Raw genomic sequence first — 21402 nt, 5'->3', positions numbered from 1 at the left:
AGAGGAATTGTTAGGTGGAGTCAGATACCGTATTTTTCGCTCTATAAGGTGCACCAGACCACAAGACGCACCTAGTTTTTGGAGGAGGAAAACAAGAAAAAAAATATTCTGAATCTCAGAAGCCAGAACAGCAAGAGGGATCGCTGCGCAGTGAAAGCAGCAATCCCTCTTGCTGTTCTGGCTTCTGGGATAGCTGCGCAGCCTGCATTCGCTCCATAAGACGCACACACATTTCCCCTTACTTTTTAGGAGGGAAAAAGTGAGTCTTATAGAGCAAAAAATACGGTAGTTGGGCTAATCAATTTGAAGTTCTTAGGAACGAATAGGACAGTTAAGGAACTAAGATTAAGAAACTGCCAAGAAAAATTAACTGAAACCATAAGCTTGTTCATGCCTATAAAATAAACTTGATTATCTGTTAATGTTAACAACTGACTGGACTCCGTGTGTCCCCGAGAGAAACGGGTTGGTGGCAGCGAAGAAAGCAACCACAGTGGTGGCACAGGGTCAATAGACCGTCAAACGTCGAGGGACCCTGTGTGATCGCCACAGTTATATCCTCGGTTTTCCTCCAATGAGCAGTGACATACATTGTACTCCCCCACTCCATATTATCTTCACAACAAGCCTGTAGCTTAGGCTGAGAGACACCAATAGGCCCAAAGACCAGTGAGCTTCATGGCTGAGTGGGGATTGGGGCCCTGGTCACCCAGGTCCTCGTCCAACACACTAACCAATACGCCACACTAGAAGACTCAACTGAGACACAGCTCTGTCTCCCCAGAGGCTCATTTCCCTCCTCCCCACACTTAGGGGAAAGTTTTCACGCAAGGGAAAGGTAGCAAGAATCTTTAGAGAAAGTCTTACCTGTTAGATCAACTTGTGAACAGTGACAAGGGATGCTTTTCCCCTTTCCTATCTATGCAGAACGCTGGCCATAGCCCTTGGCACACTAACACACACCAACATGTGGAAGATCTGTTTTAAATTAGTGGTGTCAAACACAGTACAGTGGTACCTTGGTTCTCAAACTTAATCTGTTCTGGGAGTCCATTCGACTCCCGAAACCATTCAAAAACCAAGGTGCAACGCCTGATTTGCTGCTGGAGCTTCCTGCACTCAAGCGGAAGCCACGTTCGGCTTCCAAAAAACGTTTGCAAACTGGAACACTCACTTCCAGGTTTGCGGCATTCGGGAGCCGATTTGTTTGGGAGCAAGCCGTTCAAGTACCACGGTGCCACTCTATCACCAAAATTATCTATTTGAATAATCTTTCCCATTTTGTTGCATAGGGACAGCAGCACATCCAAAAAGTTGTGTAGGCATGGCTGTCAATCTCATTTTCTTCCATTCTGCAGGCAAATGCCTCCTTCGCTATTAGCTCTCTTTGGCTTTTTCCTTCGTTTTGCATTTGATTGCATTTGATGTGAGTGAGAGGGGGAAGATCACTTACAGAGCTCTTCTCTGTCGAGTGTGCCTCCAGTTCCACCAAACAGCCCCTTCAGAAAGCCTCTGTACTGAGCCTCCGGAGTTTCCACCGGAGTGAACAACTCCCCAAGCATGTCCTGGGCAAAAACAAATCAATTTTAGGCAAAACAACAGACCAGAAGGCAGGTACTTTCACCATACTACACTCTGGAACGGAATGAGATGTCTTCCCCTCCTCTAATTTCTTTCCTGGCCCATTTCTAGACACTTCCCATCACTCACCTGCAGATTGTCAAACATCTCTTGGCTGTAGTTCAATCTCTGAACTTCTGTGGGAGAACTAAGATACAATGCTTGTCCTTCGTTGGTAAAACGAAAGGTCCGGGCAATCCTCATGTCTGTTACAGGCAAATAATGAACATCTAGCAATGGGCGGAGGCTGGGTAAACTGGAAAGAAACAAGCATACCTTATACGTTGGAATAGAAAATACAGTATTCCCTGCAGTCCAGATTCTCAACTTGGCCATCAAAGCAGCTGCAATCCTATGCATATTTGATGGAGGCAGTGAGAGATTTTACTTTCTTGGGCTCCATGATCACTGCAGACGGTGACAGCAGTCACGAAATTAAAAGCTGTCTGCTTCTTGGGAGAAAAGCAATGACAAACCTGGACAGCATCTTAAAAAGCAGAGACATCACCTTGCCAACAAAGGTCCGTATAGTTAAAGCTATGCTTTTCCAAGTAGTGATGTATGGAAGTGAGAGCTGGACCATAAAGAAGGCTGATCGCCGAAGAATTGATACTTTTGAATTCTGGTGCTGGAGGAGACTCTTGAGAGTCCCATGGACTGCAAGAAGATCAAACCTCTCCATTCTGAAGGAAATCAGCCCTGAGTGCTCACTGGAAGGACAGATCCTGAAGCTGAGGCTCCAAGACTCTGGCCACCTCATGAGAAGAGAAGACTCCCTGGAAAAGACCCTGATGTTGGGAAAGATGGAGGGCCCAAGGAGAAGGGGAGGACAGAGGACGAGATGGTGGGACACTGTTCTTGAAGCTACAAACACGAGTTTGACCAAGCTGTGGGAGGCAGTGGAAGACAGACTAAACAACAACAACAACAACAAGTCCCACTGAACACAGTGCCACTTGCTCTTGTATAGGATTAGGTTGTAAATCAACCAATGGTCAGGTTCATTCAGGTACTACAGTAGCCCCAGGTAAAATTTCATCTTATGATAAACATTTTGCATAAAGCATATCCAAACCTCGCAGGAGGCAAAGCTGCTACCTGTGCAAATTATCTAACTGCCTCCAAAATATTATTAATATTCTGCTGGGAGCCGCCCAGAGTAGCTGGGGAAACCTAGCCAGATGGGGGGGGGTATGAATAATTGTTATTGTTACTTCTGCCCCTACCCTGAGATTAGAGGATGGGGATGTGAGGTACAGGTGCATATCAGTAACACGATGACACTTCCCCCCCAAACCTCTAGATTATCTTTCTCAGAAGTTCTACTAAGATATTAAAAGGCATGTTTTAAATAGCATGGCAGGCAAGACAGGACCTGGGCAAAGGCTAAGGGTTAGAACAGCAGTGACTTCCAGCACTGCTCCTCTAGGAATGAGTGGAACTACTGCAAAAAAAATTCTTATTTAGGTAAGTCTACCCAGAAGCTTACAAAATTGAGGTAATTTTAAACTTCTCTATGTTTTAAAGTATGGTTGTAATTTTTTCTATTATATTTTTGTAAACTGCTTTGATGTTTTTGTAGAATCAATGGAGTGTATAAATATAAACAAACAAATAACAGTGTTCCCTTAATTGGCAACTCTGGCAGGCCACAATGTTGAGCATGCGAATGGTAGCTGTCCAAGCAACTGAGAAAGAAGCTGAGAAGCATCCATCACAGCATGACTAGATACTGCCCTTGCAATCAGCCTTTTTGATTCTACTCTAAAAAGGCATCATCCGAGTCGGAGCAGATGCCAGTGATTTTCTCACCAAAGTGTTTAGTAAACTGGGTGTTAGTAGACTACCAAGTGTACCACCAACTCAAAATTGTAGGCCAGAATTGTAGTCCTTCTAAAGCATTTGGAACAGTTCTACAGGCCAACAACTAAACAAAGAAGAAAGACGTTTTCATCACTATCAATGTCACCAAGTAAGCCTGAAAGTGAGCTCTCTCTAATCGCTGTGTTATTGGACTTGCTTCATATCTTCCATCGCTTGCATTTCAGCCACCTTCCTACTGCCCTCAAATTGGTAAAGAACCAAGATGAATGGGAGAGAGTGCTTGGATGCAATTCTGTCTAATTGTTCAGACCATTTCCCTATTCCAGGGGTTGGCAACACGCAGATCGACCAGACATGTCAGCAGTAAAATAGGAGAAGGATTAGGATTTTCCTTGGATCCTGTTTCAGAGGTTCCTTTGATAAGCAAATACACATCACCCCTAACTGCTGGCCATTTTCCCCTTCCCTTCGATAGGGAATAGCTCAGATTCACTTAATAATTTTAAATACCTCAGTATCATGATATGCCCATGGGCAGAGAAGCATGCCAAGCAAGCACTGTTACACATGGTCACCACATCGGCTCGCAAGAGAAAGGAGGTGTCTGTGATATTGTGAACGTAGAGGCAGATCTGGGAAGGCAGTGAAAAAACTTTGGCTTGTTTCTCTGAACAGACAACAGCAAACTGGTGGTCTCCCATGTCCTGGGACGAGCAGGGAGAATGCATGACGAGTTTTCTTTTTCTTGTTCTTTCATTTTCGTCGGTGCTGTTTGGATCTCTCCATGTTTCATAGGGTGGGTGTATTAGGGTCCCTGTGCAGCTCAAGCAACCAAACGTTAACACTGCGCCCTTCAGTGACAGAACGGTACCTAGGAAACATGATTCAAAATGATTGATTAACTTCCCCAAATTAGCTATAAAGGTGCCAAGACACATTAACCAACTTTATACAGTCATTTGTTGAATATATGTGCATCTTCCTCTTCTGCTGCCTCATGACATTGACAAATGATTAGACTTTAGAACAGCCATGCTGGTTTATAAATCTCTAAACCCTGAGGGACTCAACTCCGGGAAGTCGCATGCCAACCTGCTGGCAGCACTCAAGAGATTATGCTGGTCAGAAAATCTCCTATCATCTCTTTGAATTATCTGAATAGTTCCCACCCAGGCCATTAACTTCTCATGTGCAACTGGAGCGGAAGGGAGGAACACAATATTGGCGTCATGTTTCCTGGAATGAGCAAAACAGGAATTTAGCTCTCGCTACCTCCAAATATGACAAAGTGAGAGTCTTTTTTCCTTCAAAAAATTGGAAGCTATTCTTAATGTTGTAAGAAAAAGCCAGGGGTTTCTTTCAGTTGGAACTTACTGGCACTCAGTTCTGGCACCTCTCAGGTGAGCACCACTGCAATTGTAAGGGACAAGGGAGGTGTTCATGGAGAATTCTGGCACCTATTTTTCAAGAAAAAATAGCACTGCAGCCAAAAATAGCCAATCAGCAAACTTGCAGCTAGTAATAGTCAGAAGATGGAGCTGGTTACTGCAGTTGCTACTTGCAAAGGAAATAATAGTTTTATTTCTTTTTAAACCTTTTTTATTCAATTTTAGATTTGAATTCAAACATTAATCATAATCATCAGCATTTAGGATTCCCTGAATCCTTAGACTTCTCTCCACCCCTCCATGATCAAACTTTTTTTTACTGCATTATATATTTTCTCTATCTTTTTTACTGCATTATATTTTTTTTTACTGCATTATATATTTTCTCTATCTATGGTAATCCATTTTCTCCTTAGTTTTTAATCACTGTAAGCGTTACTCAAATCCTGCCAAAGTTTTTAGTTGTTTACAAAGTAAATTGTATTCTCCCCCCCCCCATTCCTTATTAAAGTTTCTTATCTTCCTGGTTCCTGATTTTCCCTATCATTTTTGCCCTTTCGGCGTAACCCATCATTTTCACCAACCATTCGTCTCTGGTCGGGCAAAGGAAGTAATAGTTAATCTGTTGTGGGCATCCATCTCGAGAGACAATAGAGTGTGCCTCCAGGGGTGAAGTCAAAGCGCTGCATTTGTAAGCACCCAAGTGACCTTTCTGGGGCACCAGGCTGGGCAGTGTATATGGAGGTTCTGGGCTGCCCAGATGACAAGACTCCAAAGGAAAGCACAGCAATACATTTGGCAGCAGCTTGGAGGCAGGAGTTGACAGAAGGAGGCGTACAAGACACCATCCAACTGTCTTAGGAACTCCCCTCCAAATTTGTGCAGGATTAACCTTGGCGCTGTGGTCTAAACCACAGAGGCTAGGACTAGCCGATCAGAAGGTCGGTAGTTCGAATCCCCGCAATGGGGTGAGCTCCCGTTGCTCAGTCCCTGCTCCTGCCAACCTAGCAGTTCGAAAGCACCTCAAAGTGCAAGTAGATAAATAGGTAGCACTCCGGCGGGAAGGTAAACGGCGTTTCCGTGCGCTGCTCTGGTTCGCCAGTCATGCTGGCCACATGACCCGGAAGCTGTACACCGGCTCCCTCGGCCAATAAAGCGAGATGAGCGCCGCAACCCCAGAGTCGGCCACGACTGGACCTAATGGTCAGGGGGTTTCCTTTACCTCCTTTACCTAGCTTTTTCTTCTCCTGAAGGTATCCCACAAGGCAGAAGAAGTTTAAAGTCTAGTTTATAATAAACAAAAATAATCTAAAGTAACATTTGCTTTATAAGAGAGCTTGCTCCTCACTGATTTGCATGGGCTGTACCACTTTGGGCTGCAAGGCGGGGTGTAACAATAATCCTTCTCCCCACAAAACAACTCCTTGGACATAGAAAACTACCATGTCAGGAAGTAAGGATTTGGTACAGCTCAGATGTAGGGTTAGCACTTCAGTGAGAACTAAGCCTAAATCGTAAGGTTTCTGACCACACTGCCCCTCCACAGCACCAAAGGGAGAGAAATCCTGAGTTTAACAAGTTCTTGTGCTTAGTGGCGTATTTTTACATATTTTCAAGAAAGCCAGGAAATCAAGATTTCTTACCGCTTGGAGAAACGACTACCGGCTCCGTCTGCCTCAATTCATCTGCAGTGGGCAGGTTAAGGGATATCGTCAAGACCATACCGAGGCCTGTACCAACCCAAAGGCAAGGAGACACTGTTGTGTCATTTTTCCGTGAAAAGGACTCTGTGAAATACAATGCTGTAATTGCTTCTTTAGATTCTTTGTCTATACTGGAGACACTGGAGCTTCGAGAATGGCTGATGGAGTTCTCTCTGGTTTCTGTTGAAAGAGAGCAACACAAATGAACACACCTTACACCGAGAATAGGCCATGGGGCCTCTGGTCCATTACTGCCTTCACCATTTCGCAGTAGCTCTCCAAGGTATCAAAGCTGCTTCCTGAGACTGTGTAATTGGAGATGCAGTTGAAGGAGGCAACACGAGAACGGGGTCTTTTCTGCAGTGGCCCCATTTGTGGAATGCTCTCCCCGAGGAGGCTCACCTGGCATCTTTGTTATACATCTTTAGGCACCAGGCGAAAATGTTACTCTTCAGCCAGGCTTTTGGCTGATTAACAGTTGATGTCTTTTTAAATGCATCAGGGAGATTCTTGGTTTGTTTTGTTCTTGTTTTTATTATGTATTTTGTGGTTTTATTCTGCATTTTTACACTGTGGACTACCCTGAGATCTTCAGATGAAGGGTAGTTAGATAGATAGTTGATAGATAGATAGATAGATAGATAGATAGATAGATAGATGATAGATAGATATGTTCTAAGCCTACGCATCTAAGCTACAGATGGTCTTTACAGAGCATATAAAACAGCATTGTTCCAGAAAAGACATCCAAGCCTGTTTGTCTTCATAATCTCACAAACCGATTACTTACAATAATCCCAAAAGAGAGAGTGCTTATTAGAAACTCTAGAAGGCTAAGCTTGTGTGCCAAATTCTTTAAATATCTAAGAATAATAACCCCTTAAAAACCACATTAAAATACAAAAACGACTCATAGTTGCCAGGGGTCTTTAAATGCATTCCCCAACCCGTTTGTGCTTTCAAAGCCCTCTTGGAGTTTTTCTTTTTTACTCGTCCCATTATGGAGCCTCCACGTTAATTGGCCACCTTTGTAGGATGTCACACATGCACATACCTCCGAAGAATTACCCATTTAATAATTATCAACAGACAGCAGTAAAAATGCTACTACCACAAGAAGTGAAGTGAAATAACACATAGATCAATTCTAAATTTTAAAAAGGTGAAAACAGCAGCTCCCAAATGCATATGTCTACTGACCTTCCGTTGTGACTGGCAAAGAAATCTCCATGCAAGCAGCAGATTGCACTTTCCTAAATGGAGGCTTTCCAGAACCACGGCGGTTTATTTTTGAAACATCTGCACTAGACATCCTTTTTCCAGAGCTGCAGCTTTGGGAAGTTGGACTTGTACAGTGTCCGTTTATGTGATCTATAGGGACATTAAAAAAATTAAAAAGGCACTACAGATTTTTTAATTGTTATATTAGTTGCTGTTAATCCTCTATGCTGCACTTTGGGCACAAGTTTGGGATTAAATAAAACAAATAAATATAAGCGAATATAAAATAATCTGAAAAATAAAATAAACATGATTGAGCAAGTTATTTCATACCTTTCCAAAGCACCTTATAGTTTGCAGGATTCTCTGTGTGTGTATAAAATCATAATGTAGCTATAATAATATTGCTATTCCTATTACAAATATATTTCCCAGCGAACATAATATATAATATTTCAACAGTGGAGATGTGCTTCATCTCACAAGCAAGAAACAGACTGACCATCACAAACTGCTGACATACCAGAGCACATTTACCTGAAGTTGTGGGAGACTTGCATCTTTCCAGCTCCAAAGACACTGGACCATCTGATAGCTCAGTAAGACCTGGGGGGAAATGAAATTAAAATATGATATCATCAATTATCTAGGGACAGTAAGGGTGGGAACAAGCTTGGAAACAGTTTTTTGCCCACAAATACCTTGTTCAACAAGGAACATTTTTAGTGGGGTGGCATGGTGTTAAAAAAACCCAAAGGGATTGTTCACATATCCCCCCCCCAAAGCATACAAATATAACAGAGACCTGGCCACATGCTTCACACGCTCCAATATGAAATTAAAAAATCAAGCCACATGGAGCCAATATTAAACTCTACATAATCATGTATGTATCTAAGAGGCATAACTGGTTGATGTGTCCATTTGATTTCCATATTTGGTGGGAAATAGATGCTCACTACATCCCTAAACTGCCCTTACAAGAGTTTTTTCATCCCAAGGATTCCTTGCCAGATCCTGAAATCCCAATATACTCAGTTATGCCACTTGATGAAGCTGTGAAACATTAACACACTTGGACTGGGGGGAGGGGGAGTTCATCAACTGGAGCATGCCTTACACAGTTCACTGACCACTGCAAACGAAAGGAAAGACCACATAAAATATCACACTGACACTGCTTATCCTATTCTATGAACCGGTAATTTCAGTCCTCCTGCTGTTACACAGTTTAGAGGTGGTGAAGAAATAAGACGCACCTCCTTATCCTGGACAGATTAAACCTGTGCTTACTGACAGTCAGCTTACTAATACTACACTGAAACAAATAACCTGGCTGCAGCTGGACCAAGTTGCTTGGGCATGGGTTACAAATTAGATATCACGGAATTGTAGAGTTGGAAGAGACCCTGAGGATCTTCTAGTCCACCCCCCTGCAGTGCAGGAATATGCAGCTGCCCCATACAGGGATCAAACCTTTGACCAGCGTTCGAAACTCCCATTGTTCCAGGCGCATTTTGCAACAGGGAATTTCATTAACGCAAGCAGTTTCCAGGCTCTGGGTGCAGTACTGCGCCTAAGATTTCAGATTAAAACTGCAGAGTGGAAGGAAAGGAGGACCTTTTCCTGCCTCCCTACTGCCAGCTACTCTCTTAAGACCGGAGAAGAGACCCTCTTAAGAATATTAGGGGGGTGGGCAGGGGAAGCACTAGACCATGTGAAAAGTGAACATACGGTAATATTTTAGCTGCAGCTGATTCATTTTCAGCTTTGTATTCTTGTTATAAAAAAGCACACCTAGACTTTCCGTTGTTGCACCCATAACCTAGGACTAAGGTGCCATTTAGCTCCTGGCTTTCATATCTCGGTTTCTAACACTGCCTGTGGCACCTTGGTGTTATTAGCACCACACTCTATCCAACTGAGCTATCCAATATTGAAGTGGCTTTCTAGATGTTTGAGGTGTGGATGGAAGTGGATGGAGATAAACTCTCATGAAAGCAAAGCTCTCAGTTTCTGAAAATGCAGCCTCACTTCTCACAGCACATCATTCATGTCAAATCCGACATTCCCGTGAATATCAGCTGGGGCACTTTACAGACTTCAACAAGGCATTCTCTACATGTCACCCATCACTTCCCCTGATCTCATGAGAAAAAGGCCACAATAAGTCCAAAAGCATCACCTAGAGGTGATGGTGATCCATGGTTCCAAACACCTTTCACTCCGTTCAGCAGCATGGACTTCATGACTCTGAAAGTCACAATCTAGCAAAACGTTTCCGGCAAGCAAGGCAAATTGATTGCTCAGAAAACAAAACTGCATTTTTCTGCTACAGCCCCCTAGAGAGGTTAGCTGCCTGGAAACCTGAGGATTGGTTGCACAATGACAGAGTTTGAAGGGATACATGGACTGCACCTCTCTTGATGAGAATCCGTAATGCCATGAACCATTGCCATCTGCAAACGGTTGAAATAGAAGTTCAGACACCTTGTAATTCTGTGAACTAAATCGTAAAGCCTGCATTCCACCTTCCCTGGTATGTGGGAACTGGTGTATTAAAAGGAATCTGCACATACTTGGGAAAAAATCTTCAATTTCCTATTTCCTTTTGGTATAATGAAAGCAGAGGAATTCTGCAGCTGTGCCTAGTACAAATTAAGCTCTGTTTCAATCCCCTCAGACATTTAAGTCTTTATTGCTAATTTTAGCTGTTTGAAAACCAGACGTGGTTACTAACTCTGCACAGCCTCTCTCTTTTAACCATGCTTGTTAGGAACTTTCAAAATCTCCTAACTGTTGAAAACAAAGGCTATGGGATTCATGCAGTCCTAAATGTTATTTATTTGCACGATGGCTAGATAAATTATTCAGTGAGGAGTCCCATAAATTAAATGACTAAATGATGTGCTCTTTTCTCCAGAAGCTATTACCCTTATTCATCTCCACCATTTGTTACCAATGTGATCCCTGTCATGGGATTAGGCACCAGGCAAAATTAATTAGCTGCAGGTGTACAGAATTAAATATAAGGAGAGTGGGCATGAAGCCAGTCAGCAATTCACCAGATAGCCATTGAAGAGAAGGGGAGAGGAAGAACTTGAGCCACTTTTGGAATATTTGAGTCACGGGCAAAACACAGAGTCCATTAAAGTTAACAAGACCATTAATTCTTGGCGGTGTGCTCCTGTCCTATGGATCCCTGGTAATAACTGCAGAAAGACTATTTTTACAGTTGCATCTGATACTCTAAACGAAACCCTGGAGTCTTTTGATATGGGATAGAGAGATCAGTCCTAAATGAATGTGGTTAAAAGACAAGGGTAGGAGCTACAGGATTTGACTCTTGGACAAGAGCCCCATGCGACCAGCCTGGAGGTACCCAGTCTATAAGCCAGTTCTCCCCTGATTTCGGCAGCTAAGGAAAAATAGAGATTTCTACAGCCATTTCATGAAGAAGTTATTTTTAATAGTAACTTATTTTCTGCATATAATTTTACGGAAGCTGTTATAAAGGAGGTATCAGCACTATCATCATAATCAGTAGTTAGGTTAAAATCCTAAGCATGCTTATTACCGAGTGAGGTCTACTAAACATGTGCAACAGACTCCTGAGTAAACATGAACATTATGTCAGAGCTAAACAACAAACTTAAACTGCTTTTCATGTAGCTGAGTGGTAATTGCATCTACCTTCTGAAAGGACGCTCCTACAAAAGGAGATTAGTTACTTTTGTTGGCATTGAACCACCACTTAACTACTAACAATAGTAATTAATTTCACCCATGGGGGGAATATTTAAACAAACAGCTATTTCCATACAAAATCACTGTATAAATTTCAACAGAAACACCCAAATAGTCATTTCAAAGAATGCAAGCATGCCTGCAATTACTAGCAGACACTGTGACAATTCCTTCTATTATTCCTTCAGCTGGATGTTAGGATCTTCCTCAGTGTGTAGCAATTCTTTTTTATATATATCCCAGTTTGGATACCTGATACTATTATTTTTTAAAAATTTGATTTGATTCATTTTTTTGATGAATTCCATATCAACAAAACATAAACTAAAACAATGCTAACAAAAAAGGGTCTCTAAAGTAAATAAGAAGCGGCCTTGTTAGGATATCTAAGAATACACATAGGGTACATTCAAAAATTATTCCTTAACTGACTTCCCATCCCCTTCTTCCAAGGTTTCCTCTTATCTCCTCTCTTTCTCCCGTTGTCTTGGTGTGTAGCAATTCTAAGGGAACTAGACTGTGCTCAGAATATTTAACAGTTCAGCCTGGCTCACCAAGAGAGCAACTAATCTGCTTTTTACATGCTTGCTTCGACCAAGTAATCCAAGGTACAGCAGTACAAACCTTGGTGAACAACAGTATGCAACAAGCTACATTTCAACTATTAAGCAAGGCTTGCAACACTAAGCTTATCTCAGAAAGCACTGTTCAAGTCACTAAGTCAAAGTTAGGTGCCTCTCATATCTTTCAGCAAGGATGTATGCTTCCACGTAAGATATGCAGAGAAAATAATTTCAGAAGCAAAAACTAAATTTCCCTAAATATCCCTAGTACAGTATTTCTGCAGATTAATACTTTCAGTAGGAGAAACGACTTTTGAATGTATATATTTAAAGTTTCAAGAATTTCTGGCAAGCCCCGAGAAGGCTACAACCAAGTATTCACGTTAAAACTAACCCATTCCGACGAGTGAAGAGACGAACTAGACGAGACACCAGTAACAAGACAGCAGGGGCTCACCTGACCTCCAGCCATCCATTGCTGCTGCCTATCAGGATGAAGAAGGGGAGGTAAAAGATGGCAGCAAGGCTGGTGTGGTGGAAGAGTGCTCTTAAGTGAATGCCAAGGTGTGTTTTTTTAAATCGTATGTATGCGGGACTCCCCAATTTTCACTGGGACTGAAGTGCACTGCGAAGGAACATTCAACAATTTCCTGCCATGCTGCAGTTCTTCCCCATCCCCCCAAAAGCCCCCCGTTAGCCAGAAAAATGCTCCTACTGTGACAACTTTGTCCTGATGAGAGAGGATGTGATATTGACACAATGGCTTGCAAACCAGTGCTGTACAAGCGCAGCTTCTCTTGGTATTGATTTGGAGAAGAAGGTGGTTCATGTGCCCAAAATGTGGTACATCTGCACAAAGTACTAACCTCTCAACTTCCCTTCAAATGCATATCATTTTTTTTTAATGTATAAAAACAGACTTTAACGCGCAAAGAGCATTATGCTTCTCTTCAGTTGCCAAAAGTACTGAAGACAGATTCGTACTTCATGCAGAAACAAATTTGATTGCTGTGTGTTCTGTACTGTGGTAGGTTACCCCAATTACATGCAACAGCAAACTAGGGTTTGCCACTGATTTGGAAGAAGGGAAAGAAAAACAGAGCGGGGGGTGGGGGGGCGACAAACATGCACACATATTTAAACATCCATTTATGTATGTCTTGCAACCCTCGTTGGGCCAGGGTTTCTGAGACATATGTTCACACACACATGCATATTGCAGAAATATTGAAGATGGTTCCACACTTTACGCAGCAACGCACCAAGGACACTTGCAAATGCCCAGCCTAAAGGGGCAGTCTACGCAGGCTCTCGCAAGTGCCCAGTCTCCATAGCTTTTGTCACCATCCACGAAAACCTCAACAGAAAACCCATTGCTCTTCTAGCAATTTTCTTTGGGTGAAGCACTATGAGGTGGGGTTTTTTTTTTGCAACCAAATGTATAAATTTCATGAAGTAAATAAATGAATGAAAATGAAAACCATTTCTGCTAAATTTCACCACCATTTCAACTAGAATCATCATCAGATCTAGAGATGGTACAGTTACAATTACTACTACAGTGGGACCTTGGTTCTCAAACGCCTTGGTACTCATACAACTTGGAACCCAAACACTACAAACCCAGAAGTAAGTGTTCCGGTTTGAGAACTTTTTTAAGAAACCGAATGTCCTCTGTCTTGAGTGTTATGCTTCCGATTTGAGTGTTACACTTTGGTTTTGAGTGTTACGCTGAGGTCTGTCTGTTTTTGCTATTTATTTTGCGTTTTTGTTTTGTTTTTGTGACTGTGGAACCCAGTTCAGCTACTGATTGATTGATCGTGTGACTGAAGTACATCCTTTACTGCTTTCATTTTATGGCTCAATGGCCTCGTTAAATAGTAAAATTCATGTTAATTTGCTGTTTTAGGGGTTGTTTTTAAAAGTCTGGAATGGATTAATCCATTTTGCATTACTTTCTATGGGAAAGTGCGCCTTGGTTTTGGAACAGACTTCCGGAACAGATTAAGTTTGAGAACCAAGGTACCACTGTATAACAAGGCATGTTTCATGCGTCATCCAAAAAGGAGGAAATGGCATGCATGTTGGATGGAAACACACCGACACCTGACACAGCACTTGTCCTATTCTTTTGGAGAACTTACTCTGATAGGAAGTACGGATCCGTTTCGTTAAATCAGGATAAAAGTTAGACAGGCCACGCATGCAAAAGTTGTCTTGGGAACATGCCAGAATATCAGCAGCAGCAGCAGCAGGCAGAGGAAAGAGTGGGGAAAAAACAGTCCAAAGTGAAAGGAAATGATAAGAGCATCTACATAAGCCCAGGTGAAGGAACCTTCACACCTGTCTTCACAGGCCCCTCTGAGTCAGAAGACACACCAAATAAATTAATTTAAGAACTAAAAAATGTGGGATGGATACTGGAGAGCCAGTAAAAGAGAGTGCAAGTATGTAATGTCTTTTTAAAAAAAGCCATTTCTGAAAGGCTTAGAGAGTTTTGCTGTTCCAAAATTCATTTCATCCTTTTTTCCCAGTAGCTTAATTGCTCCTCTAAAGTTTCGCCAGGTAAGCTGTAGTAGAAACTGTCCAGTGGAGTTTGTTGACTATGTAGGAAGTAAGTGCCAAAAAGAAAGAAACAAACAAAACTACTACATCTTACTTCACCTGGGAGATTTAAGGCTGTTTCATTTATTCTTGGATTCTCCTTTGCACCTAGGTCAGCCCACCTGTCTGTTATGCCAAGTTTGCATCCTTGTGCCACTGAAAATTGATCCTGAGGACCAAGCATGACGCACAATATCCATAACTGATCACTCAGCTTTCTTGCTAGCTTTGTAAGCAGTCATGGATTTGCACCAGGGTTGTGATACTTGTGCAGGGTTAAACCCTTTGCTCCACACCATTTTCCCAATGGAAATGATCCCCTGAAGCTGTCACTAGCCTTTGTTGGAGGGTAGGAGGAGGAAGACAGAAAATAATTGCTGCACCGTGGCTTATTTCAAGTGAGCAATTTCCAGCAAGGAAATGACTTGGGGAGTGGGGATTAAATCTCTCCTTCCTCAGGTTCAGGAGACAAATTCAAAGGTTTTGGATTAAGGTTAAGGTTCAAATAGGTATCAGGGAGATTTAAACATGGATTGCCATCATCATGTGTGTTTACTCTTAGCTTATAGGACATTTATGAAGAGAACTAGTATTTGGAGAACAGACTTAAGGTGTCCTCTGAACTTTCTACCAATTGAAAAAACAATCTGCTCCCAATTAGGTCAGTGAGAAAATGCTTACTGACCAATGAAAAAACAGAAAGAATGTGTTTTAATCATTAGGCAACTCCTAAAGTATGTGGATGGGGGAGCAGTTCAATTCAGTTGCATTTGAAGACGAATCAAACCCACTTTCCTGAACAATATTCTCCCCCTGTCAGCAACTATCCTGTAAGCTTTGCTGAAGAGTGGATTTCAAACAAGATAAAACACAAGTAAACAAACAAACACCTGATTCAAAAGAGTAAGCTCTATGCAGAGCTTCAGAAAACTCTACATAGTGTGATACTATATCTGAAATTTGTGATCTTCATACTGCTGCACTTAGGTACCGATGATTAGATGTTCAGAGTTTGTTTCATTTGCCTCAACTAATGTTTTAAAAGATAATATAGGCAGAATGCAAATTAAACATTTCTTAGCTTTCTGAAGGATTTAACAAGGGGAGGAATCAAAATGCTAACCAAGAGCACAGCATAGCTTAGCATGAAAGTTGTCTGTTCTGAACTTCTTAATCATAGAATTGTAGAGTTAGAAGGGACCTGTCAGGGAAGAGTTAGAAGTTTTCAGTTTCTCAGAGGGAGAAAGCATTCCCCAAGGGGGGAAGGAGAGCAGTGAATCTAATAGAAGGGAGCAAGAGGAACAACAGGGAGGGACCGGCTGTTCCCAGGAAAGGCAAGGGTTCAGTTCTAGCTCAGATTGGGAGGAGGGGAGATACAGGCCAGCTCTAGCCAGGAGGGTAGGAAAAAGAGCAGGAAAGCGAAGGGAAAGGCGCCTTCGCCATTTTGAGGGTGGCTGGTCACGGAGAAGCAGAGCTCAGAAGGTATCTGAAAGAAGTGACTCTGAGGAATAATAGTTAAGAACTGTTTATAAGATTATTTTGTTAATACTCAATAAAAAGTTATAAAAGAACAAGAAGCGTTTGTGTGGTGATCTGAAGAGGACAACGACCAGTCCTGACAGGACCCTGAGGGTGAGCTAGTTCAAACCCTTGCAATGAGGGAGTCTCAACTAAAGCATCTGTGACAGACTGCCACCCAACCTCAGCTTAATAAACTTGAATGAAGAAGAGTCCACCAGCTTTTGAGGAAGTCAGTTCCACTGTTGAACACCTCTTACCACCAGAAAGTTCTTCCTGATGTTTAGTCAGAATCTCCTTTCTTGCAACTTGAATCCATTGGCTCAGATCCTACCCTCCAGAGAAAACAAGCTTGCTCCATCTTCTACAAGACAGCCCTTTAGGTATTTGAAGATGGCTATCTTCTCTCAGCCTGATCTTCTCCAAGCTAAAAATACCCTCAACTGTTCTTCATAAGTCTTGATTTTCAGACCTTTTATCATCTTGGTCATCCTTCAAGATCACCCAGAAACATCAATTGGTTCAGAACACAGTGGCCAGATTACTAGGTAAAGGTAAAGGGACCCCTGACCATTAGGTCCAGTCATGACCAACTCTGGGGTTGCAGCACTCATCTCGTTTTATTGGCCGAGGGAGCCGGTGTTTGTCCGCAGACAGCTTCCGGGTCATGTGGCCAGCATGAATAAGCCGATTACCAGCTGGGATTTTATTTATATTTCGTGTAACCCCTGCTTTAAAACCAGCTGCACTGGTTGCCATTTTGTTTCTGGGTCCAATTTAAGATGCTCATGTTAACATTTAAAGCTCTAAATGGCTTAGGCTGCATCCTTCTTTACAGATTGTCTCAGGTGTTAAGATTGGCAGAGAGGTCCTTCTTCACAGCTCCACTGCCCTCGGAAGCTTGGGTGGGGTGTGGCAGCCCAGGAGAAGGTGTTTTTTAAAAAATAATAATTTTCATGTCATGTTTTAAATTGTTGTAACCCACTACACAACCTAAGGGTGAAGGGTGGGTAAAATAATAATAATAATAATAATAATAATAATAATAATAATAATAATAATATCATCAGTACATGACAAGCAGTCTGTCCGGTGCTTTTCATGTCGTTATGAACTTTCTCTCAACTAGCACACGTGCATTTTTAACCCATTCCAAAAACTGCAGGCAACAAGAGAAAATGCTGTCCAAGTTCTTCCTACCTGCAGTGAACTGCTTGCTTCTGCGCGGAGAACGAGGCTGGCGCTGATAAGGATCGCTTGACCCATAGAGCTCAAGACTCCCCATGCTCAGCAGTGTGGTCTTCTGCATAAAATCCACAACAGCCAAACCATTGCAGTTTCCAAAGGCAACTCTGTGGAAAGAAACGTTCTTCAAGGACACTGTGCTTTGGTATTATCTGCTTCAAGCAATGATCCAGCCACAGTTAAAGGAAGAAGTTGGGTTATGCATGACTCTTCATTCCATTTACACCCATCCCCAACCAGATGCTTCTTGCCATGTGGAAATACCACTCCAACTCTCATTCAATTGACGCTGAAACACGCCTGGTCATGCACTTCCTACATACAATACACAGCTTGTCATGAGCCTGGATTCCAGTTTTCCAGCTCAGGGGACTGAGGCCATGGAGCTGCAGAATGGGAGATGGGATTGTCCTCAGAACCACCCTTGGGTGTCCTCAATGCACTGGAAGCTGTAGCACAAGAGAAACTTCTCTCTCCCACCTCAGGAGGCCGCATTGTCATCGGATTCCAAAGTGGACTCACCTGATTTAATCCAGGCAGTTCATGACCCAGATCAAATCATGTCTACTTTAGCCTGCTTTAGAATCTGTAGCCGTGGAAACAGGGCTCTAGTGCTGCCTCTGATAGATTTTTTTTTAAGAAAAATGTTCTCCTTTTATAACACTCCAGAGGAAGTCATCTGGCCACTTACAGCCTGCTGTGGCTAACATGTGGGTCTTCTTGCCACCACACAAACCACACACTCTCTGGGAGCAATGGGGCTTGATTGTTGGAAGAACAGCAGCAGGCACCGCTCAGTTAGTAACCAAACCAAGGGATCATTCTGTTGATAGTTAGGACTCAGAAACACTTATGCTTGCTGTGTGCCTAGAAGGCATGTGTCTGAGCAGTTCTGCCATGCTCCTGCTCCCCCCCCCCCCCGGAAAAATAAGCTCTAGGATACATTGCAGTGCAAAGTAATGCAAGCAACACTGGCAAAAACATGATCTCCTGAAGAAAATTAAAATATTTTGGGTTAACTTATGTTATGTACTAAGCTTGGATCCTAGAACAATAGGCAAGTAAGATCCTAGAATGCAACAACTGATTGGCTTGCAGGAAAAGACCAATCAGGCTCCAGGAGGAAGTTAATCAGCCTATTAGGCTGGTAGGATCATAGAATGCAACAACTGATTGGCCTGCAGGAAAAGACCAATCAGGCTCCAGGAGGGAAGCAGAATCAGCCAATCAGACGGGACTCATTGTGTAAATAATGTATATAAAAGCCTGAGGTTTGGGGGGCAATCAAATCACTGTTTTACAAGCTGCAATAAAGAGCATGAAATCACTACAGGACTCTGAGTATATTTCAACTTACAAGCCGTATGCGGAGTTTGCTGCTAGGCTGGTTATCTGTTGGGGAGAGTCGCCATCAGCGCACACCAACTGAATAACAAGGACCGCTTGGTAACCAGGAGGCATTCTCACAGGACGAGTCTTAACACTAAGAGCAAAAGGACAACAAACTGTGAACAGAATGACCAAGCGATACCAGAAGACAGACTTGTAAAAACTACTTGGAGGAGAGAACTTCCCACTGCATTACCTCTCCTCTCATTTAGGGTTGGCAAACATCCGGAATGTCCTGGACATATCTGGAATACTGCAGCTGCAAGCAGTGGCCAGACAGAAATAAGCGAAATGTCTGGGGAAATCTGGGTGTATGGCAACCCATGTTGGCAGTGTATTTTTTGCCAATTTTCCTCAGAAACGTCCAATTTCTTTGCAATTTTGCTCCAAAAAAAGATAGAGAAAGCTCAACAAATTTTCTGTCTGGGTTTTCACTCTTTGAAATATGGCAACCCTGCTTTCATTGGTTGTAGCTGTTATTATGATTTGGTTTCTTACCCTCCCTTCAGCATGAGGTTACACCTATTTATAAATATAGTAATTTAGAAAAAACTAAAAGAGATTTCAATCAACAGAATAGGGTGGGTCATAAAATACATATCTAATGTATCAAAGGCCAGGGCAAAGAAGTGTGTCTTCAGCATGTAAAGAAAACTATGCAATGTGGGTGCCAAACGGGCCTCTGTAGAGAGGGAATTCAGTTCTTAAGTGTGTTCCTGGAGCTGCCTTTTCATCCTTCCTCTTCTATGCCTATAGAATTGTAGAGTTGGAAGGGATCACAAGGGTCATCTAGTCCAACCCACTGCAACAAAGGAATCTTTTCCCCAACAGGGGGCTCAAACTCACAACCCCGAATTTAAGTCTCATGTTCTACCAACTGAGCTATCCATCTAGTAAACATCTATAGTTTTCAGAAGAGACTGTGATTTAGGGCAGAATATCTGAAATAATCTATAAGGCTATAAGAATTTTCTCTCTCAAAGGTTTTCTCTCAAAAAACAAAACAAAAAAGCTCTGCTGTACCTAATGTATGGAAGCCTGAAGATAAACTGACTCAGGAGGTCGGATTGATTGAAGCTTGCCATCACAGGCCAAGTCATTCACTGCAGAGAGCAAGAAGTCAGTCTGTTTACCAGTCAGTGGGACTGTGGCTACATGGGACCTGATCAGACTCAGGGAGTCAATCAGTGACCTCGGCTGGTTATTGGATGCAGGTTGTGGCAGGACCTCCCAGAGTGGCCCCATGTCATGGACGGACCTGTCGACAACTCCTTTAGGCCTACCCAGCAGACAAGCAAGGTGAAAACAGCAGGCTAGAAAACAGGCTGCCTGGTGGACAGATCCTTGCCTGATGCTGCACAAAACCCTAGTCCATTGTTGTTGTTGTTGGCACCTGTCTATCTTGAGAGGCAATGGAGTGCACCTCCAAAGGGAACTACTGGAAAACCACAGCACCCGCTGTGGCTACAGAGACTGGTAACATGTAACTGGGATCCCCCCATGTTGTTTTTCTATATTAGCAGCACCAAAGTGACCTCCCTGGGAAGCAAGCCTGGGCAGGGTGTCTGGAGGTCCTGGGCTGCCCAGATGACCAAATCTCCCCCCTCTTGGCCTCGCCGGTGTGGGCCAAAGGAAAGCAGAGCAATATGTTTGGCACCAGCTTGGCTGCAGGAGTTGCAGCAGTACACAGTGCCATCCAACTGTCCTAGGTACTCTACTTCGGATTTGTGTAGGGTTTACTCCGTAGCCTTTTCCTCTCCCAAAGATGTCCTGCAAGACAGTCTATGGGAATCAATAAAAACTGGGGCCGTGTTTAAGCCACACTCTGCCTCTGTATGTCACTGCTCCTTCACACCTGCTGCCTAATGCCCAGTGCTTGATCCACCAAAGAAGACTATGTGGTCAAAACATTTGGCTAGTATACTTTCTATATTTTTATCTGCCTCTTTATATATCATCTCTGATACATCATCATCCTGTTTAATTTCAATAATTTTTATCTCATTACTTATTTATTTAGACACGATAGATATGAAAAAATAAAAGTAAGTTACAACTGGAAAATCTAGCATCAATTAAAATGCCTGCTGGAATTTAAAAAAAGCAGCAAGTATGCCTGTCTGACCTCACCTGGAAGGGAGTTCCATAAATTTGGGTCTACAATACTAAATGCACGGCTCCTGGGAAGCCGGTAAAGGAATGCCACCTCATTCCATTCCACTGGCCATTACTGGGTTCTACACAGTGCAATACAAGCCCAGCAAATCTAAACAAAAACAAATCCCTGCCTGCCTTAAGGAATTTTATATCCTAAGCTTTGACAGAAGAGTGGACAACAGAGGGAGAGGGAAACAAACCTTTCAACCATCTAAATTGTTTACCTGAGACATGGGATACTGTCCTTCATCGTTCCTTCAGATGCCACAGTGTTTGTACTGCCTGAGAGATCTTTTAAAGATGGAAGAGGGGTAGAGGCATTTGGAAAGGGAGGAATCATTTCTGCCTCGGGACTAATGATATCTTCGGCCTCACTTTGGAGGTGCACCTCTAAAGACTTAAGGAAATTAAAACCCAAGTTAT

General features: G+C 42.7%; 1 protein-coding gene across 5 annotated transcripts in view; it reads right to left on the bottom strand.

Moving 5' to 3' along the window:
• Positions 1 to 21402, bottom strand: part of STXBP5L (syntaxin binding protein 5L) — a 63668-nt gene that overhangs the window by 2484 nt on the left and 39782 nt on the right. For 3 of the 5 annotated variants that reach the window (XM_053371066.1, XM_053371065.1, XM_053371069.1), the window contains exons 16-25: positions 21204 to 21376; positions 18791 to 18916; positions 17389 to 17540; positions 14211 to 14282; positions 8294 to 8362; positions 7736 to 7906; positions 6476 to 6715; positions 3955 to 4315; positions 1711 to 1876; positions 1454 to 1565 (exon numbers count right to left, since the gene is read on the bottom strand). In XM_053371066.1, the coding sequence (XP_053227041.1) occupies positions 1454 to 1565; positions 1711 to 1876; positions 3955 to 4315; positions 6476 to 6715; positions 7736 to 7906; positions 8294 to 8362; positions 14211 to 14282; positions 17389 to 17540; positions 18791 to 18916; positions 21204 to 21376 (1642 nt within the window). The remainder of the gene's footprint in view (positions 1 to 1453; positions 1566 to 1710; positions 1877 to 3954; positions 4316 to 6475; positions 6716 to 7735; positions 7907 to 8293; positions 8363 to 14210; positions 14283 to 17388; positions 17541 to 18790; positions 18917 to 21203; positions 21377 to 21402) is intronic. The other 2 variants (XM_053371068.1, XM_053371067.1) reach the window with 1 other exon arrangement.

The sequence above is a fragment of the Podarcis raffonei genome, chromosome 17, assembly GCF_027172205.1.
Source record: "Podarcis raffonei isolate rPodRaf1 chromosome 17, rPodRaf1.pri, whole genome shotgun sequence".
In the NCBI taxonomy this organism is placed as follows: domain Eukaryota; kingdom Metazoa; phylum Chordata; class Lepidosauria; order Squamata; family Lacertidae; genus Podarcis; species Podarcis raffonei.
The sequence above is the reverse complement of the archived record's forward strand: the minus strand, read 5'-3'. Positions and strand labels throughout refer to the sequence as shown.